Consider the following 26,105-nt stretch of genomic DNA (forward strand, 5'->3'; position numbering starts at 1 on the left):
AAAACATACACATTAGTGTTACTGCTAGATAGTTGTAGTCTCAATCATTTAGAGATTTGTGCATTCGTAACAAAGTTCGCAGTGCAGGGTCAATCAGATAACGGAGCGGTATATCGAGTGTCCACACCGCCCATCTAAACGAGTTCCGGGGGCTGCCGGTTCGAATTAGGAGTGCATACTTCTGGCAATGAATTGACGCGGGGTGTTGACGTCATTATCCAGGGCGCTTTAGTTTGACGTTACCAAATCTCTCCTCCAATCAGATAATACTTCGAGGGAGACGCAGCACTAGAGGAGCTCTTTGGTTCCGTCTCTGTCGGTTATCGCCATTGTCACTGCATTGCAACAGAAAAAAGGGATGGCGAAAGCGAAAGCATTTATACAATACTTCCCGATTTACTAGCGTTCTGCGCCAAATCTGCATTATATCAGTTGTGCATAACTAAAGTGGCTACTTTCAAAACAATTTTTGAATGCCCGAGCTAATGTTGCTAGTAAAAGTGTTGCTGACTTATGAATTGATGTGAACATATTATTACTGGGTTCTATGCTGTAAATTCGTGTTGGACGTACTTCAAAAGTCATAAATCACAAAACTACCAAGTAAAATCAAACGATTAAGCTTCCTGACTTTTTGGGCACTGTCGTGTTACCTGAGCAATAAAATATTATAATTATTGTAAGAGAATTACCTAATACTATACACAGCTGACCATTTACAGTATAGTTGAGAATTATATTGGATTACCCCCCCCCCCCCCCCCACACACACACACACACCCCTCCCCTTTACTTTCTGCAAATTTGCTTTATACAACAATAAGACTTTGTTTCCGTTTAAGTTATATGTATTTTTTATTAAAAAAATAGCCCCGTATAATTTAAATGGGGAAATCGCCTCAATATAGCAGGAAGTGCCTCCAGTATTGGATTTCTGCTGGAGGCTGATCGGTCAGTAGCCCACGCAAATGGGATCTTTATTGATCCGCGTCGTTTCTCCTTTCCCGGTTCTCACTCTGGTCCCACGGCAGGTCGATGAGGCTGACTGCGAAACGCCTCTTCAGATGATGATAGAAGCTGCTGAGGATTTAGGCATCGTTCCCCTCTGCCGACAAACCAGAGACCAAACATGAATGCGGGATTCGTCGCTTTATTAACAGCCGCGCTTTTCGCCCCGAATAGTGTCTTCTGTCATTCCAGTAGCGCCCCTTCATTCATCCTGCCGTTCACCGACTGCATTCAGAGCCGTGGGAAAGGCGGCTTCTACCAGGGAGCGATAGACGTCACCGAGTCCGGCACCCGGTGCATGAACTGGACCGAAGTGGACGGCTTCAGGGAACGCTACCCGGGCAAGGGATTGGGAGAACACAGTCGGTGTCGCAACCCGGACGGCAGGATTCGACCCTGGTGCTTTTTCAGGAACCACAAAGGACGCGTGGACTGGGGTTACTGTGACTGTAAACAAGGTAAACACGCAGGCCCACGGCCAAGCAGCCGTAGGCTACTCTTTTCTGTCAGTTCTATAAATAACGTTATGTCAGAAACAAAAACGCAAATTACTCACACACAAACCCCAAATGAAATAGCTCATACTAAAAAGCAATGCAGTCTGATATATTGCAGATAACAGTTGTGTTGGATTTGGTGTGCAACTGTCCAGACAACTTCCACCCTTAAACAATTAAACATGTGTACACCTAAATATGTCCCAGGTGTGAGTTGGCTGCTTGTCACTTCTATTTGGAAATTACCATTTTTTGTATCCCAACTTTTCCCCCAGTTTCAGTGCTTTTCTATCTTTCATACATACTGTATATATATATGATAAAAATATTATCTCTTTTGTGTCATATTGTACCTCCCCCCCATTTTGTGTGTTCTATATAATCTTTCCATCCCAGGCTCTGTGCGTCTGCAAGGAGGCCGCTCCAAGCTCGACGGCAGGGTAGAAGTCTACCTGGGAGGAGTGTGGGGCTCCGTCTGTAGCGATGGCTGGGGGGACGTAGACGCAGCAGTGGTCTGCAGACAGCTGGGCAAGGGGTGAGAGATCGCAAGTGCATACACATGCAATTTTTGCCACTCTCTCTGCCTCTTTCTTTTTTTCCCTTTTTTACACACATGTTCCGACACAGGTGCCATTACAAACCCCATCGGTCATATACATTCACAATGGGAATCAGTCCACAGGGGTCTGGCGAATGGCGAGAGTGTAATGGAATTTTGTGGTAATGTAAGCGTACACAGCAAAATTCAGAGTTTATTTTCCGGTGTTGGGCCAAAGTGTTGACGTGCAGTGTTGAAATCACACTGCAAAAAGATTCAACTCTTACAGAGTCAATTGTGCGGAAGAGCTGGAGTCATTATCCAGTGCCAAGATCAGATTAATTTGCAACACTCAGTAGAGTATGGAAGTAAATCTGTGTCATGAAATTAAATCGTGATTGAAAAATTCAGCCGCAAAAACACCAACATCCGGGACACTAAGGAAGAGCAATCGATTCTAGATTCAAGATCAGTAGCCTGCGTCAAGCGAAAGGAGCGAGCACCCAAAACACCTTCGGCTTCGGATTGTAGCCATGTCCAATAATACCGGGGCTTTAACTCTTTTTTATGCCATCAGTGTGGTTTGTGTGTAAGATTCCGTAACAGACAGCTCACATTTGTACATTAACAGACTGTCACAACACAGCGACCTGCAAGTAGCGCAGAGTCTTACATAAAGGGATGTACGTCTTAATGCGAGGCTTTAAAATTTATCTCAAAGGGATCCTGTATTTGCTCATAAAGTCTGAAACGAGGACCCATTTTTCAGTGACGGTGTTACGTGCCTACTGGTTTTTCAACCTACTGGTTTTTGAACTACTGGTTTAGCTACGCGTGCGTGTTTGTTTAAAGTTTAAAGAAGAGTTAAAGCCCCGTTATTATTGGACATGGCTACAATCCGAAGCCAAAGGTGTTTTGGGTGCTCGCTCCTTTAGCTTGACGCACGCTCCTGATCTTGAATCTAGAATCGATTGCTCTTCCTTAGTGTCCCGGATGTTGGTGTTTTTGCGGCTGAATTTTTTGGGCTGAATATTGTAACCATGACTTTTTTTGCGGCTGAATATTTTAACAGTGATTTTTTTTAGGTTGAGTTTTTTGCATAAATATTCAGTGCTAGAAATTCAATCACCTTTTTATTTCAACCCCCGATGACACAGATTTACTTCCATATAGAGTTTAATTAACTCTTTGATAGGATTGAAATGTAACTGTACAGTGTCACCCTTCTTGGTATCAGGCTTAACTCCATGTAATATGGCGCAAGGATTGTGCGCCAGGAGCCACAGGGTTGTTGGTTCGAACCCTGGCTTACCCATGTTCCAATGCAAAGTGTCCCTGAATTGCTAATATGTAAACACCGTGGGTTAAAAATGCAACACAAGTTGCTTCTGATAAAAGCATCGGCTAAATGACGTTGTATTCAACACTCAAATTTGCTGTGTAAGTCACAGACACATGCACGCACTTTTTCCACAGTCTTTGTACTTTTCCTGTGTGACCCATGCATTCCGATCCACCAGCCCACTCCCCTGAGGTACTTAAATACATTTAGTGCACCGCTATTTACCTTGTAACCAACTCTCTCTTTGCCTTTGTTTCTCCCCCCCCCCCCCCCCACACACACACACATACATACATATGTATACACATGGATGACTGTGTCTCATTTGGAGATGGTTTCATGCTGGAGGAGCAACTGATTAGCGGCGTCTCAAGGGAGCTAACAGACAGATCATACATATGGACAGCGTTCCTAAGATGGGGCGTAGTCGGTTGAAAAAGCGTATTTGTTGCCCTGGAGGACAGAGACGTTGCGTTAACATGCGACACGTCAGCGCTGACACCAACACATGCCTGTGCGTGCATATCCACACGGGAGTCAATGAAAACCGTCTGCGTAGAGGAAACAGGGCGAATGTCAGACAGATGTCAGATGGAATGGTTGGTGATGATTTTCACAGTTACTGAAGCTGTTGGATGTAAAACAGCTGACCGCCTTGGCCCTGGAACGGCAGATGGTGAACATACAGATGGATAAGGGTTGCTGCTATCGGACGTTACTAACTGTACTTCTTCCTCTGAGATAGTTTGCCTTTTGGCTGGCTCCAGGACTGATCTCAGATGAAATTGAGTAATAAGTGTCAAGCAACTTTTGTGAGGTTGCATTTTTCTTTAAAATTGTTAATACAATAAAAATACTGTTTCAGGGGTTCCTAGTAGTTTTCCATGTAGAGTGCACATCTATCGTTCATTAAGGCTCGGACTCCAGCTAGTGCCCTTTGTTACATGTTATTCCACTCTTCACCTCCTGCTTTCCCTGTCTTTCTGCTATCTGAAACTACAACATCCCTGTCGAAATAAATATTTCACACTGGTTATAGAAACGTGTTTTGCTTTTGGACCCCTTTCCAGGATCTCCGGTCGAGCACGGGAAGTTCCCCTGTTTCGTCCGAGCATGGTCAAACTACATTGGAGGGCGGTCCATTGCCAGGGAGAGGAGGCAGACCTGCTCCAGTGTCCTAAGACTACGTGGAATGGGGGGGAATGTCCCCTGGTTGCTGCCGTCACTTGCATACAACACCAAGGTACACATTCCTCCCAATGAATTCTATGATTGAGATGGATGGATAGAGGTTTGCACATTAATGACATCTGACGACTCTAAGTCTTTATGTTTATGTTCTGAATAGTGGGGATTCAATTAGAGTATGTGATAATGTATATATATATTTTTTTCAGCAGTAGTGGCGCTCCCTATACGGCTGGTAGGAGGGCAATCACAGTCTGAGGGCACAGTGGAGGTATTCCATGCAGGACAGTGGGGTTCCGTATGTGATGACCAATGGGACAACAGCGATGCAGAGGTTGTGTGTCGACAGTTGGGGCTGAGGTGATGAGACTTATATTCAATGTTCATATTCAGATTAATACTTACTAGTAATAAGCATCAATTAAAAACATTGAGCATGAGCATGAGGAAAAAGAGGAAAACTGTGGAGATGGAAGTTAACGTGAGGGTGTGGGTGTCCAGTCGTGTGTCTCTCCATCTGTCTGCGAAAGAGAATGAGAAGAATTCTTTCTATTCGAAGACACACAGAGAGAAGAGCAAGCAGTAAAGAACATCTGGGGGTCAGACAATGAATCAGGCTCATTGTTCCTGCATGAAGTCTAGTACCACAGAGATATGCATATTTAGCAACACTACACGCTCCGCAAATGTTTGTGTGTCCATATTGTGTCTATGCCAATGTAGTGTTGGTGTTGTCAATGTATTCACAGACATGCGTAACTAGTCATTTTAAAAAGGTTTATTTGTAATACAATAGGATTATCCCATTCAACATCCAGTGTATTCAAAACACATGTGTTCCCCCACAATTTGCAAGCCGGCCTGTTTTTCATTGAATCAGTACTTCTGCAAGCCAACGCTTTCTTCTGTGCTTCTATGTCCTTTGTAGCGGTGTGGCAAGGGCCTGGGGCCAGGCACATTTTGGCAAGGGTTCAGGTCATGTGTTGCTGGACGAGGTGCGTTGCACGGGCAATGAGCTCACTCTGGAGCAGTGTCCAAAAAGTGCCTGGGGGGAACATAACTGTCTGCACTCTGAAGATGCAGGAGTGTCCTGTAACCCTCTTACAGGTAGAACAAGGATCCATCTTGGCATGCACAACCCATAACATTCACATAGTTCATACTACACATATTGATGCAAGAAATGAAAACCTATTGGTTGCAGACGGGTTTGCATTTATCCACGAACCCTGAAGCTGTGTTCCTGCAACCTTTCGTCGTGTCAAACACAGTAACTGAGCAATCATTTAAGTTATTCGTTATACCTGGGCCTTTCCTGTTAGGACTAGTCAGAAAGGTACGATATAAACTATTGGTCTGATGAGGGAAAAACAATTCAAAGACCCTGTAGAGAAGGGTCCGAGGGGAACGGCCTCAGAAGGGTGCTTTTGGTAGAGCTCATGGTGAATAGACCTAAATAAAGTGGTTGACTATGCTCATCCGTGTGGTTTCACCACCTACACGTAGAGGATCGAGGGTATAGTTGGTTGCCAGGTGATCAATGTGGGAAGGTAGAAGGCTTTACAACTGAATCCAAGCTGCAGACTGCAGACAAGTCAAATCAGGATCTCACAGAGCTGTTTGGAACCAAAAATGACTGCGTTTTGTTACAAGATTGAGATCAATAGCAATAACTGAATCTTTTTTTGGACTAAAAAAAGCTTCATGAGGATGAAAAGCCAGTAAAAAATCCAAATAAGCTCATTAGTACCTCACTCTGCTTCCCTCTGTTTTTCATCTCCAGATGGTTCTGTTAGGTTGTTAGGGGGCACGCGCAGATACGAGGGGCGCTTAGAAGTATTTTACGGCGGTCGCTGGGGAACAGTGTGCGATGACGGCTGGACAGACTCAAACACACAGGTCGTTTGTCGACAACTTGGTTACAGGTAATATATTCATGTACATACCGTACATACGATAACATATCAACATTAATAAACAGAAAATACGAGCGCTTGTGTGTATACGTGTCTACCTTCCAGATTAGGTGAGACACTCCTTTCCGAAGGACTGGACATCACACCAGTCCAACGCTTCGGGGTGGGGTCAGGTCCCATTCTTTTGGATGATGTGAGCTGCACAGGGAAAGAGCCTGGCCTGCTCCTGTGCAGCAGGAAGGAGTGGCTCCGTCATGATTGCACACACCATGAAGATGTTAACATCAAATGTAACCCTGATCGCATTGGAGAGAGTCTTCCAGCAAGTAAGATACAGTGAGACCATTTAAATGTTTTTTTCTATGTATTTAATGAGATATTGCAATGCTTTTTTTCAAATACCCCTTTTTAGTAAATTCCAAATTCATCATCATTATATACAGAAGCTCCCCGAATCCTGTTTTAGTGTTTTTCAATATCATTCCTTATATTACTTATTGTACAACTCTCACTTCAGTCCTGTTTCACAGTGATTCAAGATGAAAAAATGATATCTATATTATATATATAGTATATATATACAGTATATCTATATCTATAAACTGCGTTACTTTTCAAGTAAAGTGTTTCTCAAGTTATTTTTTAAGGTCCAGTTGGAGACAATAAAACACTATTTTAGTTTCTCTGCACTGGTTACTCATTTTTCGTAGTTGGTTTGAACTTTCAAACTTTTACAGCTGAAATGCTTCAAGCTCCTAACCACTGACCTTTCACCCCCTTTCAGTTGAGATTTTTTATTTTGTGAAAAATATATTTTTTTGAAATTTTTAAAGAATAACAATACAAATGTATTATTAGAAATGAATAATTATATATGCATATTATATATGAGTAGAAGTAGCTTAACAGAGAGAACACATACTTGAAAGTTAGTGAAAAAGGTAAAACAGCCGAACCCAATGATGTCATTTCTATCACTTCATGAAACCCGGTAATGGAAGTGCAAGCTGATCTGAAATCTGTCCCTCAGATCTCCCTTCAATTTGATCTCATCCCACTTATATGAATAAAGCCAACATTCTCCAACAGACATATAGAAGATGATGTGAGTCTTAGCTGTAATAGGCACAGATGTTTGTTGGCTTTTCCTGCCTTTGTTCCTGCGACGCTTGTAAAGTCGTCATCATTAAATGGATCTAACTTTTACCCTAAAAGTAAGTCTCCTTCAGGCCCCAAATGCAACACCATAAGTATCAGATACTAGTGGACAGAGATGTTCCCAGAGGCACCTTTTTATAAGAATAGACAGAAAGGTTAAGTGGTGTTACTACTTGCCGAAAGAGGGAGAACGGGTGGAATGGCAGCAACATCAATCAAGCTTTTATATGTAGCCTGTAGACAGCCATAAAGATGCGTAAGCAAAGGGCTGAATGGAACCAGGAGTGGCTCAGATGTCACAACATACTGTATAAATGTTGTATAATGTGAACGTAACAGATATCAGTCTGAAAAGTCTGGTGAACATCACAAAAAATAATACATCATGCTTGTACTTTAAGTACTGATACACATTGCTCACATTTTTTCTGAGTGGCACTGGACAAACAATCTGGAGAACCAGTGTCATTGCGGCGTGGCGTGTGTGTGTGTGTTTGTGTGCATTTCTTTGGGCGTTTGTGTGCACACAAATCCTTCTGTCCCGCTCGACATGCTCCAGGCAGATTAGTTTGTGTTGTTTTTGGAAAAGGAGACAAAGCAGATAAGCCAGGCTTTGCTTTGAACCCTCTCTCTGGTGGTGTCTGGTGAGGGAGACCATCACATTAAGGTTGAATCAGAGCAGAAATTGAACGTGTGTGCGTGCTGAGAGGTGTTGGTTTTTCTAAGGGAGCGACAGATGACCATTTCTTCCACGGCAAACACCAACAGAGAAGTAAACATTCCCATAATGAATTCTAGCTGCCTACCTTAATCCCCCTCGCACAACTCATTTGTGCCACATATACACAATCCACAGCGACACACTTTACACATTAAAGTAATATAATTGACAAGACCTTTCAAGAGTGTAAGCTGATCCTGATCCGCTGCAGGTGGAAAAGACATCAGCTTTCTCGTAAATGCGGTTAGTGTGTGTGCGTGTACTGTGTGTGTGTGTGCGTCTGGGTGCAGACAAATGATGATGGATTCTATGTGAATGCCATTTGAGAGAGAAAGGGATCATGTGAAAAAGGTGAGGGCAATACAAATAGCTCATGTTGTCATTCTTTGGAACATTCACTGGACATGCTAGCCCAGAGGCCCTGTTTTTTTTTGTGTACGTGTGTAATGTCTGATTATTTATAGATTCAAGGTTTTGGGGGTTGACGTCAGAGAACAGAAATAAATAAGTGCATGTTGTGCATTTGTGCGCGTGTGTGTTCTCCAGGTGTGCCGATGAGACTTGTGGGAGGAGAGAGCCCGAGAGAAGGCAGAGTGGAGCTCTATCTGTCTGGACAATGGGGGACTGTATGTGATGACGGATGGACTGATCGTGACGCCGAGGTGGTGTGCCGACAGTTAGGATACAGGTTTGTATGTACAACTTTCACTTTGGAGAGATGGGGGAATTTTACGGAAAAGAAGTGAAACGCAATGTTAGAAAGAAGGGAGATTGTCGGAAAGAAGTGGAAACTCCTAAACTACCTAAACATGTACAGTTTTCTTCAACAGCTGGCCGAGAAAACCTGGAATCATTCACTTTTGAGAAAGTGAAAAATGTTGGGCGGAAAACATGAAAAGTGAATTCACTTTTACAGTTTGACAGGTCAGTTAAGTCTTTGCAATGGGATCACTATACATTTCACTTGCTTAAGTGAATCCAGACTGCCTCTGGATGCAAAATTCGGTCCCCGCTTTTTAAACTCGGCATCTGTCTTACACAGTTGCTCCCGCTTTCTCAGTCCGCCTTTCATCTCTCAACCCTTCTGCTTTCAGTTTGCACCTCATCACGCACATCTCAAGTTTCAAGTCTCAAGACCTACAACGAATAAACCAAAGTATGCTTTGAATGGTTAAAGATTCATTTATTTTATTAATCAATCCTCAAGTTTGTGAGCTCTTCTGATACCCTCTGCTGTGCTGCCAGCTGCCTTTATTAGGGGTGTTAGTTGTGCCCTTTTGCAGAGCCAAGATAAACACCCAATTAGAGAGCAGGCTAATTGTGCATGTGACGCATTCACAGTGACCCGACATGGTGAAGGAAGGCCAACTACCTCATCCCATTCTCTCGTGTACAATTATTCCCCCCCCCCCCCGCTGTTCGGATTTCCAAAACATTGGCAATGAGATGACAGGGGATAACTGGACTGTAATAAACCACCTTCATGTCCTCTCTTAACATTGAAAACTTTCAGGGAAACTTCTCATTCATTTTTCAGAAGACTCCTTCCTCATTCCTAGTTCACACTTCACAACTTGAAACCACATTTTTAGTCTTTAGGAATTCCCAGGGAAATGCCCCAGGTCCCGCAGACGCATTTTCGATATCTCGCACGCTTAAAAAACTCTACTCCTGAGGGGTTCAGCAAGCTTTAGTCACCCAATCTTCTGTGACACATCTGTGTGTAAATGAAAGCCACATCTGGAACACATAAGCGTGAAAGAGAAAAAGCGTGTTGGAGGTGTGTAAGAGGCCTGTACGGATCATCATTCTGTCTCACACAGGGTGTGGTGAAAGGTCATTACATAAACAAGAGGTCCCCAAGGGATAGAGGTTGCTCCGGGGGCAATAAAACAAAAGAAATCACACACACACACACACTTTCACACGCAAATTATATTTACATCCAACAGTTTGACCCACAGTTACCTCGAATAAGAAGCAAGATTAAAATGCAATAAACGTGCACGTTGGACATTTTTTAGCAACAACTTAATTTGCAAGTGTTTTAAAGCCTAGGATAGGGACTGGAATGCTCTGAACAGTCTTTGCACCAATAACCTGAGAACCTTGACTTACTTGGAAGCAAAGGTGACTTGTTTTTTGGATAATCAAGGAGGCAGGAAACATGAGTGATTGAGCTTAAAAATCTGGAGATGTTAGTCAACACAAAACAGTCAACTTTCACCAAGAAATGTAATTGAATAGGGAGAAAAGGTCAACAAAAACCAGAACACAAAGGCCTCTGGATAGTTGATCATACAACATTAGAGCTATAATAACGATAATAAAGATGTAATAACCATGTGAAAAACGGGAAAATAAAGAGGATTGTCTTAGATTGAGGACTTGTTTGAAGTTTGTCCAAACAAAAAGTGCCTGTTACCTGCAGCTAAAAAATAGATACATTCAAGTCACCATGACTGCGTCTTTTCTTCTGTCGTCTCTATCGCAAAATGTGTAAGTGAACAAAAATGCAGTCAAGAGGTGTGGCTGATATTTTTAGGATATTTTGAAGGTATGTCACGGTACATGGACCGAAAATAGTCCAACTATTCTTTCTAACTTGAGCATGGGGTATCCAAAACAGGTTTGACGCACACAAAAGCATGGTTTTCCGCTTTGCATGTTAAGTACTGCTTCGGTTGTTATCGGAGACGGTCACACGACACTAAATGTCTCAATCAGAGAACTGAGTGTCACAAGACCTGCAAACCTGTTAAACCCCAGGGAGGCAGCCTAAGAGTCTGTTATCTGTAAATGTTAATTCTTGCTGCAGCCTTCGCCGGCACACATAACCTACAGGGTCACATGTTAGCTGTTTGCTCAGAAAGTCAGAGATGTTCCACACATACATTGTGTTATCAGATTGTGTGAAGATTGTTGTTGACCGGGGGGGGGGGGGGGGGGGGGGGGTGACATTGGTACATTTAAAAACAAAAAAAGGCTGTAAGCACATTAATCCAGGGCATCTGTGGGGTTTAGAGTTTTAAAATTCATTTGAGTACATTTTTGTTGAATGTAATGTTGAAATGCTGTCCATGTTGTCCAGGTCACAGGCTTCTTCTAGATGTTCAAGGAGCTACGTTTGAATTCTGATGGGGCCTAGCGCTTTGTGTCTTTCTGGATTTTTTTGGGAATGTTGGAATTCATAACATCTAGTCCTTTACAGCAGTCCTTTCTACTGGCCCCAAAGCTTCTCAAGACATACCTATACCCCCCTTTTATTTTGGTGTTATTTCTGTTTGGGGAATTTGCATGTGTGTGAATGCGTTGCCATCCTGTTCTTTTCATATTCAATGCTTGAAAAATGTCAGTTTGTTTGGTCTCTGGCTTTAATATTAAGTATTTTTCCAGTTTAACAAAATGTATTTAGCAATGACAATAAAAATCTTTTCCTGGGTCCTCCACAGTGGCGTGGCAAAGGCCCGTGTGATGGCGTACTTTGGGGAAGGGACAGGGCCCATCCACGTGGACAACGTGAAGTGCAGCGGCGAGGAGCGTTCGATAGCAGATTGCATCAAACAGCCACCCGGGACACACAACTGTCGCCATAGTGAGGATGCCGGGGTCATCTGTGACTATGGGGAACCACAGCACAGCTACAAAGAGGTCAAAGGTCAGTTAGCTCTGTTTTTATTTTGACTCGAAGCTCTTGTGACTGACAGAAAAGTGAACAGGACTTCAGTTCGTGCGAAGCCAGATGGTAAAATGGAGATAGGGCTGTAATCGCCGCACCCTGTCGGTCACACGCCGGGGCAGACTCACAAAGTGCTATCCGTTACCTGCACATATGCTGTTTTATTCCTCATATGCGCATACTGCAGAACGTCAAACCAGTGCACGTGTGTTTTGTCGCTTCAGTAGAGGAACTAGATCCACTGAAAAAGGGTTCAACCAAAACTTGTAGAGCTTAACGTACACACAGACACACATCTATCCATCCATCCATCTTCAAACCGCTTATCCTGCACTCAGGGTCGTGGAGGGGGCTGGAGTCCATGCCAGCCAACTTGGGGCGAGAGACGGGGTACACCCTGGATTGGTTCCCAGCCAATCGTAGGGCAACATACAACCATTCATAACTCACATCCATACACTTACGGGCAATTTAGAGTTCCCAATCAACACAGACTATAAAAGTAATTTATTTATTTAGCTTTATTTCAGGTTCATATTTAATAGTATTGAACGATTTCAAGCGTTTATTTTTCTTTTAAAGGAGTCTAAATATTTAACATGAGCAACATCTGAGCCCAATAGTATGGTAAAACAATGATCACCCTCCCACACACTCACATACACACCCCTGATGGCTCCTCTTTTGTTTCTGTCAGATCCTGTCAACTCAATTTGTGGTCTGCGGCTCAAACACACTCGCCAGCGGCGAATCATAGGAGGAGCAAACTCTCTGAGGTAAGCTGGCTGGAAGGGACAGGAGGGATGAATGACAGAACAGAGGGCACCTGCAAGAAGCGTGTAGGAACAGAACATTTGACCCCTTTTCCAAGTCCCCAGGCACAATGTTTCCTCTACTACTATAACAGGGGGCACACATCCTCCCCACGACTCCCTGAAAAAAGTGTGCAGTAAAAATAAGTTCACATTTTGTTATATTTCAACACACGGCTGTTCCACACTCCGGCGAATATGTCTGTGTGCCGTGTCCCTCACAGCAGCGGGGCAGAGAGCACCAGACAAATATTTGTGCGTTTGTGTGTGCGGATGTTTACATTTCGGCTCGCCAGGTATGCTAATGTTTAGTGTCCTCCCCCCAAAAAAATCACAGGAATCGTTTTCGGATAGAATTCCTCTTGGCAATAACTGTTTATTATTATTGTCTCTTTTTAGTACATCCGTGTACTTTTCGAATTCCTTGTGTGTTCACGTGTGCGTGTCTGGCCGTGCGCGCGTGTGTTTCTAGGGGTGGCTGGCCCTGGCAGGCTGCGGTTCGACTGCGAGGATCTCGAGGGGACGGGAGGTTGGTGTGTGGAGCGACTGTCATTGATACCTGCTGGGTCCTCACCTCGGCTCACTGCTTCAAAAGGTCAAACACACACACACACACACACACACACACACACACACACACACATGCAATGACGTCTGCTTACACACCAACGGATCACAATGAAAGACCATGCTCAACTTTTAAAAGTCACTTTGCCTCGTGGTAATTTCAGGTTCGGCGTGGATTTCAGGACATACTGACGTACCTTCCTGTGTTCATAGGCGCCCCAAAAGACGTGACACAAAAAGCGTGCTCCCTCTCATCCGGGCCCCTGTGCTTTCCAACACGCCCACAATGCTGAACAGACAGCATTTCCCTCTGTCAGCGACAGTGATAGGTGTGGTGGCATTCCACAAATGTCCAAATGCCGTACTGATTGAACACACCATTACCCCCCCACCCCTCCCTCCTCCTCCTCCTCCTTTTAAAGACGTGCAAACACACACGGATCTACCTTTTAACGTGGTCTGTTTGGATTGGTTTGAGTTTAATTAAGTTATCTTTATTCAGCGTAGGTGTACATACGGATCCATTTCCCTCTGCCTGCAGCATTAACTCCAGAAAGCGTTGACTCTTTCACTATGTCTGTGGCTGACATGGGCAGGAGAACCTCAACAATGCAAGCAGCGGTCAGTGGGTTGTTGTGCTGCATAGAGACCAAAATTCATCTGGGCAGGGGGCCGCCGCATTGCACCCCCCCCCCCCCCCCCCGGCCCCCCCTGAATTAAATCAATCTCTTAATGCATAAGGCAGAGGAGGCATACAGAAATAAATAATGAGTGAATAGAGAGAAACACGTTTTGTGAGAGCTGAAGAAGTTAACGGTTGTTAGGGGACTACCCCCCAGAGACTGCCTTTAATATTTAAACAGCACATCTGCTTTTGTCAGACTATATGTTTAGAATAATATATTTACATATTTTAAGTATTAGTTCCAACATTTGGGTTGGGGAAAAACAGAAGTCTTTACCGACCCCATTAAGTCTAAATTCTGGGAAATACATTTCCCCATTAAAGAGAAGATGAGGTAATTTCCTACATCTTTTTTCAGTGGCATTTCTCCAGCTATTCCAGGGTCAGAGTCATACTACTGATGCAGGAACCTCTGCAATGTGATTTGTACACCTCCTCCACACACAGAAAACATGTGTGCTATGGTGCAAAAAGAGACCACTGGGAGTGTAGCAATCAGAACTTGTATGACTGATTAACGGAAAGACTGTAATTAGTTAACCACAAGTGTCGTTGCGTTGATTGAGATTAATCCTTTTACTGTTTCAAGCTTTACTAACAATGGTAGGTCATTTAAAACTTCACGTTTGGTACTATAACAGCCACAATAGGTATTCTCAAACATCTTTAACTTGTTTTCTTGTTATTTAATGTCACAGCTTGCTTCTGAAAGAGTTAATTAATGACAGGCTTTATCCAAACAAACTACTTACTGTAAAGTTAGGGTTTTGCTTAATATGCCAGGTTTCAGTAATTCATCTCAAATTGACATTCCTTCAAAAGTAACATTTTGTAGAGTATTTCTGGAAGACTTTTAATTTTCAAGTATTTAAGTGTATGTAAGTGTATGTGAGATGTTTGTTATTTTTGCCATTGTAAGCAGTCTTCAGTGCTCCGAGCTGTTAGGATCAGCTGTGATAGCTCTGAACAGCAATTTCCTGCATGCAGACTTCCGACTTTCGCCTTTTTTTTATATGGTAACAGAAGTAGACTGATACGCAAGCACACAAGCACCAACAGTACAGTCGAACCACAACCAACAAATACATCAACAAGCTAGAAAACCCATCACCTCTTTCTCTAAATTGCACAGATGACGTTACAGTGAAACGTGATACTTTATCCCTGGAACTGCCATTACCATTAATAGGTTCATACAATTTGACCACAGGCCAGTGGCAAGATACTGCCAACATATTAAAACCTATTTATACCTTCCTGCTGTACCGCTGGTAGCAGGCCAACAGTAACACCTCCAGCCGATGTGGAAGTGTTATTCCCATCAAAAGCCTCTGAGAGGTAACTGAGATGTCACATTCAAAGTCCATTCTTCTCCTCCGATCTGGCCTTTCATAGTGCGAGTGTACTGTGCGCAAATGAGCGGCATTCCCAAGTCAGGAAATCCATCCGGAAACACTCTCCCAGTCGTAACTGGACAGGGCTCGATTCCCCTTCATTCACACCTCTCCCTTTCCTTCTCTCCTTCTCTCCTGACCTGAGTGGAAAAAAACGTGTGTGTGCTCAGTGTTTCAAGCTCCAGATGAACTATCCGTGATGTGACCCTCGTCATTTTACCGTGCTGTGTTTTTTGGCGTGACCAGTGGGATTGCTCACTAACTCAAACACACACACACACACACACACACACACACACCTCTTTTAATCCATTCCTGCAGGTACGGAAACAGCACCAAGCAGTATAAAGTTAGAGTGGGTGACTACCACACCCTCGTCCTCGAGGAATATGAAGAGGAGTACGGCGTCGATCAGATTGTCCTCCACCCCAGCTACCACTCCCACAGCAACGATTACGACCTGGCCCTGGTCCGCCTGTCACCGGGGGCAGTGGGCCAGACGCCGGGGGAGTGCGTTTCGTTCAGCCGCCATGTTCTTCCTGCCTGTCTGCCCGTGAGGAAAGAAAGAGTGCTCAAACAGGCCAGCAACTGTCACATTACCGGCTGGGGTGACACTGGTGAGGGCCTGTGTGTGCGTGTTGTGTTTGTGTGTGTGTGTGTGTGTTGAGGGGAACTGGATACTGAGACCTTGAGGTGCAAGACGTGACATGATTTGACTTCATCCCAGCATTTAACGCGTTAGCGGCACTGTATGTGGAAACGTCCAGGACCCTTAAGTCAAGAGCAGCACAGAGAACACATAGATGGCATTAAAAGACGGATCCAGCGACATTTTTTCACCTTCATAATGTTAATTTCAGCAGTGTTCACAAACACGTGTCATGAGCAGGGAAAACATTTCATAGTTGTTCAATTCTCTTCCTTTTCAGCCAATTTACCTTTAACCGGTCAAACCAAGTCGATCCTGTTTCTTTATTCATGCTAACGGAATAAGACATAAAGAAATGTCTAGACTAATTTACTAGAAATTGGCTTTTGTAAATGCAAATTAATTGAACTAAAATAAAATCAGTTAACACGTAGCTGTACAAAGGGATGACATCCTGGGACTTTGGGGTAAAGTCTGGGGTACATTTGGACAGAAAAACCACAGTATAACCACAGTATTCCTGCCATATGCAAGTTATTTTCAAGGTCAACTTCAAATGCATATAAAGTACAAGTGATTCCTCCACCAGTAATTACACTTGCCTGCCTATAATCAGATATGTGTCAGTTTACACGGTCACACATCTGGTTGTGAGCTCTTCATGCCAAGCTGATGTCATCAATTATTGCAACTTAGTTACGAAGAGTACGTGCTCAGGCGGAAACACGTTCCCCCCTGTTGAGAGGCTAGGATGTCTAGGTGAGTGTGTGTCTGTGCGTGTCCCTCTACTTTGTGCCTCTCATTTTTAAACTCTCACGCTTTGCCTAATTTTATTTCCAGGCCGTTCGTACTCCAAGACCCTGCAGCAGGCGCCCCTCTCCTTGCTCCCCCGCCGTCACTGCCAGCAACATTTCCACAGCGCCTTCACAAGCCGCATGCTGTGCGCCGGAAGCATCCAGTCGGAGAGGCGCGTGGACAGTTGCCGTGGCGATAGTGGAGGTCCACTTGTGTGTGAGCGTCCGGGAGGGGGTTGGGTGGTTTACGGGGTCACGTCCTGGGGCCACGCCTGCAGGACACAGCGGTCTCCTGGCGTCTACACGAAAGTCTCTGCTTTCAGCTCGTGGATACGCAAGGTGATTGGACGTGATGAGAGAAAAGAGAAGAAAAAAAAAAACTCCGAAAGGTAACTGACTCGTGAAGACAAATAAATTCATGATCAGAGAGATCAGAGTGACTTCCGTGATTAACTGGTCAGGTGACATCTGATACAACAAGAGATGTTAGGATTAACTGATGTGCCGATGATAGCAGCTGATGATACGGTCATGTAAGTCCATCCTGATTAACAATCAACCTTTTACGAAAATATTTCATATTTTTTAGAATGGAAGTCCTTTCATTCTTTTATTGATCTTAATCCTGAGGCACTTATTTGAATGATTTAATGTTCTCTTGAGCTGCAAGTATTTAACTGGAGTTAAATGTCCTCTCAAGAAAACGGCAAATGTGTAACTCAAATGTATTTTTGTTTTGACTGACATTGAACAATACACTAAATTGTGTATTTTTTTACAATAATTGTTTTATTTTATTTGATTGTTTTTTGTTATAAAATTATAATGTAATTTATGATGTGAAACATGTGTTTAAAAATGTTTTAAAGGGACCAGAAAAAACAGTACTCAATCATGCGTGCACAGCAAGTATCTGGCATGATATCCCTTTGCAGACCTGCACTATGAACCCCTCTTTAGTTACTTAATGCACAACAGTCTGGTCTTTTGTGTTAAGTATTCAAGTCATAATGACAATTCCCAAACCGAACTATGTGTTTCAACCTCTTTATCTTTATCTGTATCATTGTTCACATAACGTTTGACCATTGTGCTCATTGTTTTGCTGTGTAAAAAGCAGATTATACGTCTTTGTAATTTCTCAGCCATTCATAATAGGTCAGTATTTGTCCTTGTTTCTTGTTCCCAGTGCTGCTCGACATTTGCAGAGAAATGGAGGGACTACTTTCTAAAGTCTAAGGGCCTCTTGTACTAACGCTTTTGTGCCCATTTCAGACATATTTGTTTAGCAATGTGGGCGTAAAAGCCTGCCGAGGTATGTTCAAACCTCGCACTGAGATAAAAGCACACACTGCCTGTCACGGAAACTGACGCTCACAAAAAGTGGGAGGTTTCCATAAAGGCTTAAATATTCTGTTTTCAGGCGTAAAGTGCGTCTGAATATAGATTCCGCGCTGTGTACAGAAACCGCCCGTCGAACCGGTTGTAAACCAGAGTGGGGGTTTCCTCACATACGCCTCCTGGTGAAAATGGCGGCAGTCATCCGAGCCAGAAGGCGACATAGGCCAAGGAGATGAGATAAAGGGTTTTTTTCCCATGAGCATCACACTTTTACAGTTGAGGGAACACAAAAAGATTACGCGTTACAGATTAAGCATGACCACGCATTGTTACAGTTACTGGAAGAAATCAAAGATGACATCGCTTCTCCGAGCATTGCATTCCATTCCGACATTTACTCCTCACTACATTACAATTACATAACATCATAACATCAGCAGTGGGAATATCGCAGTCTGCACAATGTAGGTACATGCGGCAGCCTTTCCTTGTGGTCATTTGTCATATTGGTACAGTTGATTGGTGTAGTTGTGTAAAAGTCCCAGATTTTACAACACTGAATGGAGAGAATGCTGATGTGAATGATGTGTTGTTGTTTCATGTAGTGTAACATTTCTTCAAAAATCTTTTTACATTTTTTTATTTGTTGTTGTGTGTTAAGGTAAGACGTTCAAAGTTTTGAGTCATAATGACTGTAGTCTGCTAATGTAAAAACGTGTACTGTATGTTCTTTCGAAATTGTTGTCATTCCTTCACAGCAGACGGGTAACTGACTGACGCACACACACACACACACCCACGCGTCACTTGTTTTTCACAGAGGTTATGGGAAAACCAGCGATATATCTAGTTGTCCTCGTTGACAAGTCAAATAAAAATCATTTTGACCGAACAAAGATTTGAGAACGGGAAAGACAGCTAGAGTGAGTAGCAACAAACGTACAAATGTTGACAATATAGCGACTATACATTTTAGGTCTTTGAAACTACTGGCTACTAATTAGGCAGACTTGTTTAGTGATGTGCTGATAAAACTATAAACCATGTTTCCAATACTTTATATTCCTGCATTTATTGTTCGATCTAGACTCTGTGAGTGTCTGTCCCTGCCAAGTCTAGACAAGTCGTTTAAACAAGTAACACTGTGAACCCCTGCAGCTACTTGCCAGAAATGGCCTTTAAAAGGGACTATTCAGCTAAAACACAGTTGTACTTTGTGAGATGGTCCTCTAGTGGTCATTATCGTGTACTACAAAACATGGTTATATATGATTCTATGAGCCATTTAAAAATATAAATTAAATAGAAAGCAAACTCTGGATAAAAATCTAGATATACATAATAATTAAATGAATGTAATCTGAAATCTGAAAGTTTAAACAATTTTTCAGTTTATTTTTACTTTTCTTATGTTAGTTTTGATGCTTTTGCCTACTGATTTAGATTTTCCGACTTCATTAATATTCCAATAATTTAACATGAGGAAGTAGACTACCATTGACTTTATAATGAATGTAGTACCGTTGAACTATATTATTGTATTTGCTATTTTGACTGAACCTTTAGCTGTAGTCCTCAGCACTTATGAGCCTATATTAGATGTCACAATAGGTGGTTAAGAACCGTAAGTCTCATTATACACAGGTCATGTACTTCTCCTAATGTCTATTTCATCCATTAACTTTGGCAACATGTGGGAAAAAGAGTTGGGAGCCATCTGACGATAATTAAATTTGCTTATAGTACTCTCACGGGCCAACTAATGGCACAAGATGGTAAAAAAATAAAATATGGTTTTTGGATTTGTGTTACTTTTGACTGTGAAATGTGCAACACCTGACTAATGCACTTCCTTCTAATCATGGTTAAGTGGATTACACAAAATGATTTCAGTCCCTTACAAAAAAGGGACCTACTGCAGGAAGGGAGCGACTTTTTAAAACGGGTTCAATGAAAATCGCTTGAAGTTGATTGAGTTCCTAGAAATCATTAAAAACTTTCTTGGATTTCGTCATACATAGTTAGTCAACATAATTAGTTCTCGCTGACAATCCCATGCTGTGTGTGAACAAAACAAAGAGAATGTCAAACAAAGCTACCACATGCCAGAAGGGACAACAGGAACTCCACTAAACGAGCAGAGCACGCAGCGGCCCGTGCAGCAATGAAACAAGGATGAGAGGGTTGTCACATGACTTGCTTGACTTGTATTGAAATAGCTTTTCTGAGGACCCCGTCAGACAAGTTTTGGCAGTAGCGTGTGACTGATAGATGTTGACGGTGGCTGAATGCTTGTGCTCACTTACCCACGCCTTCTAACTATCTCCCGTTTGTTGTAGGGTCACATTCTTTCAAGTCTGTCTTAACACATGAGCTGGCTACCTACGTCAATGTTCATTGATGTTGCATTCTTTCGTAATGAAATTTACTTTAACTTAATAATAGGTTCCGGCCCACTGAGGCCTCCTATTTGTCTTGTCACTGTTTAGAGATCTGAGAGAACAAACAAACAAAGAAAACTGAAAGGTTTTGTCCGTTATTTTGTTGTTTTGTTGTCTTTACTGACCTGCTTTGTGTGAAGGTGTTTCCCGGCACAATCTGGTTCCTCTGTGCTTCCTCAGTAAAAAAAAAAAATCGTATGCTGTGAGTCATATTCATTTCTTTTATTTCTGTTTCTGTGTTTGACATTTATCTTTTTTTTTGTTGCATTCAAATAGATGCTAGACAACGTAGGCCACTGGTTTTAAAAAGGAAATAAAAATACTTTGATGAAACACGGACAAAACAAAAACTGCCTGCGGTTACTGTAGTTTCTTAAAGAGTCTCAGAATTAAGTGTAATATCCAAAAAGATCTTTTTTTCGTCAGCTTTCATCACAAACTCACGAGGCCTCAGTCAATAGTGCCGGAATCATCACCGCTCATGCTCTGCTAAATGGACACAGAGTTCTTCTGCATGGTTTTTTAACAGGGAAATAATGAGCGTGCAATGCATCTTGATTTAGTGACCCATTTCGGAGCCCCTAATTTCCAGTGAAAGCCTCTAAAGGTGAACAACGCTACCAGATCTACCAGAAACTAGCTTCACTTTAAAAAAAATAAGCAATGAATTAACTTATCATGGGAATACTGTCCATCACCCTTAGTCAAAGCACGTATCATCCCTGCTTACTCTCATTGTGACAAAAGAAACAACTAAAATATAACAGAACCACATAGGAGGTTTCTTTTATCTTGGAGAGATGAATGGGACAGAACTTAGTGCAAAGTCTTCTCTATGGGAACCACACACAGCTGACCAGCGCTGTTCTGGCATCATAAATTAGAGGTGAAAATTAAAAAAGTAATAACTTTCATAGTCGCTGCAGCTCTTCACGAGAGTTCACCCCGTTTCAGGGATGGTGCATCAGCCGCTTTCCAAATGCTCCTTGTCCATCATGGTCGTCTTCATCCCAGATAAGGTGGCCCTTCCTTTTAGTCCCACATTCTGCTGAGCTGGCAGAGCCACCTGGAGCCCTGACTCCTCCATCCAACCTGTCGTCCTTCAAAGAGTTTGGCTTCAGCCCAGCTGGGTCACAGCTCCCAGGAGTGACAAGGCCTCCTGTCCTAGCTTCGCCTCAGGGGTCACTAAAAAGGCCACAGATAGACCATCTGAAGGACAGGTGCTCCTGGTCTTTGACCCCGTGACCTTTAACCCTGGTTCATGGATGCAAAGGTTATCTAACCTTCAGAAAGTGGTAAAGAGAGGGAGGGGATGGAGAGGGAACCAGATAAGAGAGAAAGGAGGGGGGGAAAGTAGTCATTTAATCCCATTTTGTTTACATACCCATTCAAATACCAACCATGCAAAGGGAAAGAGAAAGCGATCACAGCCAATGGGCTGAAAAACCTGAACGGACTTGTCCAGACGACAATCGTGAAAAACAATCGTGAGCACGGCAGAAGAAAAAGGGGTTGAAGCCTCAATTAAGTACATTCTTTGAATCCTCAGGAGGTGATCAAAGGATGACTTCTTACAAGGAAGCAAGACGCATTCACGTCGATACGCTATCCAAACCTTTTCGATTGTGTTTTATTGTAAGGTTCAGCTAAGGGCTTGAAGGCCATGAAAACATATTTAATCAGATTCTCAAAATGTATAGCCTTATTTCATATGAGGGATTCCTGTATCGTGCCCATCTTTCCTCTCTCACTAGTTTGTGGTGGGACGGGTTCTGTTACAAAGACGTGATGACGAATATATTTCCATGCACCAAACCGAGGTGAACAAAATGTAATCAAAATATGGCGACGCTTAATAAATGATGATTAAAAAACAACCCAGGAAGTACAAATAATCAACGAAAAGATAAATAAGATAAAACCAATCAGTGGTAAGTCCGGTCGGACATTTTTATTTCCACTCATTAGCTGAGGCAATAAGTGTCAGAGTTTAATGCATGCTGACCTTCTGCAGCTCCTCTCTGAGCCAGGAGGGGAGGGGCTGTCCGAGGCGATGCAGCAGCTTTGACAGCTCCACGTTGTGTTCCCTGTAGTACCTGGAGAGATATGCATGCGCCTGAAGAGAGAAGAGACAAGGTGAGAGCTAATTAGGTTTGAGCATGAGCAGAAAAGGGTAGAGGAGCGAGGAAGATTGAGTAAGGAAATTAAACATATAGGGAAAGAGTTATTAAGGTGCTGAGTCAGTAAGAAAAGGAAGTATAGGAGGAGGCAAGGAGGGTGAATGGAGAAATTTTTGAAGGAAGGAATATTTAGAGGAAATACAAATACAGCCTGAGGGAATGGGCAAATGAGAAGGTGAGAGCGGTTATCGAAGCGGCAGCATCTTCAGATCAGTTTATTTCTCCTCAGTAGGATTTAGGGCCGTTAAGCTCCGAGTGGTATGAACCGAGCTGAGAAAAAAGAGAGGTTTAGAGAGAAAATGACATGTCCCCCTCTTTGTCTGTCCTGCCTGGCATTCTCCTTATATCCCCTTGCTGAAAACTAAAATGCAGATTAACTACAAGTGACACTGAGAGGCAGCCATTGGCCACGTGTGAGCGTATGAGGGAAGGAACACTGTGTGTGTTTGTCATCACGTGAGTAAAATGTTAGACTCCCTCCCCCTCACAGACATACAAGTGCAATATCACTATTGAGTCCTCATAATTAGGTTGGAACTTTTTGTCTGGAACTGATTGGCTGACAGTTTCCACCCCCACCGCTAAGTCCTGTGGGAAATGTTGCCACAGTGGTGGACGGGACGGTGTATCACTGTCAATGAGGCTGTTTCTTTTCCACTTTTTTCTCCTTTTCACCAATATTTCATTCAGTGCAAATCCTTTTATCCAGAGAGCAGAGAACTCTATTGTATCTACATATATATTTACCTCTGGCTCCATTGGAGGGTACTTTCTCCCTTTGCTCTTTCCCAAACATTTTGTCTTCCCTCCCTCAAGGAGCTGGCACCAAAAGCCCTTCTGGGGGTCAAACCTGGGATGAAAGAAACAGAGAGAGAGAAATCTTTATAAATATTTCAATTCAAATTAAGTTTTCGACCAAGGTTGTTGTAAATGGTAAATAGATCTGGACACTGTTTCTAACAGTAAATCTCATTCACAAATTCACAGACTGTCGGAAAGGGTTAACATGCCCATCAGGACTATCTAATTATTCATACCGACTGCAATTATACGAAGAAGCCAACCGGAGCATTTAGGGTTAATGGCTTGGCCAATAAAACATTGACATGAGCAAACAGAGATGGGGATTAAAGCTCTGATCCTCAGATTGGAGGAGAACCACAATATTGTCCCCTCGTTCTATCCATGGTATTATTTATACACAGATTTGGATAGTTGGTTCTATTAACCCACTGACCCATTAGCACTATATCAGCAAGACCAAAAACACAAAGCAGTACAGCAATCATAGATGGAAGTGAAATAAAAGGAAGTAGACGCCCTGTGCTGCTATAATAGAGCAAAGCCATAGCGCCTCTCGTGTCAGCAGTCACATACCGCCACATACCGTGCAGCTGGAGTGCAAAGACCGTTGCACTCCAGCTGCACGGTATGTGACAACCTTTCAAAAGGTGAGCAGATGGTAGGTGATTTCAAAGCAAAGAACTCTAATACATACACGCTTGCTGACCTCACATGAATACATGCGCAGGTACATATTTATGAATGTATGCACAGATACTGTGCACGCATATTTAGGTGTACATTCCATAGCTATGCCTGTATGTGTACTCTTTATTCATATGCTTGATTATCACTATCATTACATTGATAGTGATAATCATACATTGATTTTATTTAAAACGTTTTTGCATGTATACATTAACACACCTTGCTTTTGTGATATTGTAGTATATCTAAAGAATAGGAAAAAACATATACGAACATGACTGCAATTTCAGTGTAAAGGCTAATGTTGATGTGACTGAAAGATGCAAATATTGTCAGTGGCTGAACAAAGAAAAAAAAATAGTTAAGTGGTTCTCCTTCAGTTTTCCTCTGACAAAACAGGCAGAAGAAAAGAAAGAGGGATTAAATGAATAGGCCCCAGTGTTGAGGATCTGTCAGACCGCTGCCATGTCAAAAGAATCAGAAGTTGAAAAGAAAGAAATTTGGCTTTTGTGTACCTCTGTCTTCACCCCAACCCCCCTCCACCCCCCCCCCCCCCCCCCACACACACACACAGTTTGCTAGTTATTCCATCTCTTTAGACATTATTTGTATGCATGTGGGCTTGTGATTCACGACAGAGGCACTCACTGTCCCAATCTGAGTTACACATTCGACATGTCCCTGACTGGAAATTAGAGGGCAAATAGATGCATTCCGATGAGTAGTGCTCAAGATTAATAAACCAGCTACCGCTCCTCTCAAACTGAGTTGAGGGCATCAAGAGGCCGAGGCTAATTTGTATGACATGAGTATTCAAGGCAACGTCGTATAAACGCTTCCTCAATAAACACAGTCGCTTCTCCTTTTCGCCGGCCTGTTTTATCGTTGAAGAATATGTAAGGATCATAGTGCAGATGTCGCTTTAGTTAATTACCTTGATGACTGGTGTCTCTGCTATTTGACTTCCTTCAGATTGACAAGATGGAGTGCCCTAACCTTTCCATACTTGTATTTAATCAGACAGCTGTAATACAGACGGGCAGGCAGTGTAAGTGAGTGCTGAGACACTGTTGGGATTTATCCCTGCCAGCGGCTCAGGGCTGACTCTTCACCACTTGACTGTCTTTTGGCAAGATCAGGCATCCATTTTTTATTGCTCTTTCCTGTGTACGTGTAATTAAAAACGTAATGTACTTTAAACTTGTTCAAGGAACAAGTAATCGAATGTGAATATCCCTGCGTTTGGAAGTGGGTGTCAAAAGTGTCATTGAATACATGCAATTGGAAGGCTTACCCTTTTTTTTCTTCTTACCATTGTAGCTAAAAACTTCGGCCATGTCCTCTATACTAAATAAGACAATATTTCTTCATGTTCATCTTCTCTTATTTGTCTTGTATCTAATTTCTCTTTTCTCTCTATTGGGACGACATACAATTTGCCCCTTATACGATACTGACACTAGTCAAAACCTACATTTTAGTAAAGGGATAAAGGTAACAGCGTTAACCATATTTTATTGGCTAGTCTTTGATGCCAGGTGATGTCACCGACTGTTGGTTTTAAAGCAGTCCCACTGTTCACCAATAGATGTCAGGCTTCACGCCGATTTGGGTTTGGAGTCTGGTTGCAGCTTGAGTATGCACTTCAATTTCCCTCAGAGTGAATTTCAGGAGAAAGCCCCCTTAGCAAGGGACGCCAGAGAT

General features: G+C 42.7%; 2 protein-coding genes across 4 annotated transcripts in view; one reads left to right on the forward strand and one right to left on the reverse strand.

Moving 5' to 3' along the window:
* Nucleotides 1–46: 46 nt before the first annotated feature.
* prss12 (serine protease 12) lies at nt 47–20,015 on the forward strand. 2 transcript variants are annotated; one of them, XM_037470916.2, is made up of 13 exons: nt 47–1,466; nt 1,902–2,040; nt 4,456–4,628; nt 4,783–4,933; nt 5,502–5,680; nt 6,357–6,498; nt 6,595–6,815; nt 8,915–9,056; nt 11,821–12,026; nt 12,745–12,823; nt 13,332–13,454; nt 15,827–16,122; nt 16,995–20,015. In XM_037470916.2, the coding sequence occupies exons 1-13, from the start codon at nt 1,130–1,132 to the stop codon at nt 17,339–17,341; spliced, it is 2,535 nt and encodes an 844-aa protein (XP_037326813.2). In that variant the 5' UTR covers nt 47–1,129; the 3' UTR covers nt 17,342–20,015. The 2 variants fall into 2 exon arrangements, with proteins under 2 accessions (XP_037326813.2, XP_037326814.2); XM_037470917.2 differs by having other exon boundaries at nt 4,786–4,933.
* Nucleotides 20,016–20,937: 922 nt separating this feature from the next.
* Nucleotides 20,938–26,105, reverse strand: part of ndst3 (N-deacetylase/N-sulfotransferase (heparan glucosaminyl) 3) — a 31,641-nt gene continuing 26,473 nt past the window's right edge. The window contains exons 13-15 of one of the 2 annotated variants that reach the window (XM_037470913.2): nt 23,658–23,760; nt 22,736–22,846; nt 20,938–22,008 (exon numbers count right to left, since the gene is read on the reverse strand). In XM_037470913.2, the coding sequence (XP_037326810.2) occupies nt 21,979–22,008; nt 22,736–22,846; nt 23,658–23,760 (244 nt within the window). In that variant the 3' untranslated portion in view covers nt 20,938–21,978. Of the gene's footprint in view, nt 22,014–22,735; nt 22,847–23,657; nt 23,761–26,105 lie in introns of both variants that reach the window. The other variant, XM_037470915.2, reaches the window with a different exon arrangement.

This window comes from Pungitius pungitius, chromosome 9 (assembly GCF_949316345.1).
Source record: "Pungitius pungitius chromosome 9, fPunPun2.1, whole genome shotgun sequence".
Lineage (NCBI taxonomy): Eukaryota > Metazoa > Chordata > Actinopteri > Perciformes > Gasterosteidae > Pungitius > Pungitius pungitius.

What these genes read in the sequence shown, in the direction of transcription:
- prss12 (XM_037470916.2), top strand. Translation starts at nt 1,130, where the DNA reads ATGAATGCGGGATTCGTCGCTTTATTAACAGCCGCGCTTTTCGCCCCG. An exon ending in GTCCTGTAACCCTCTTACAG is followed by an intron (nt 5,681 to 6,356) that starts GTAGAACAAGGA and finishes TTTCATCTCCAG; the next exon opens with ATGGTTCTGTTAGGTTGTTA. An exon ending in TACCGGCTGGGGTGACACTG is followed by an intron (nt 16,123 to 16,994) that starts GTGAGGGCCTGT and finishes TTTTATTTCCAG; the next exon opens with GCCGTTCGTACTCCAAGACC.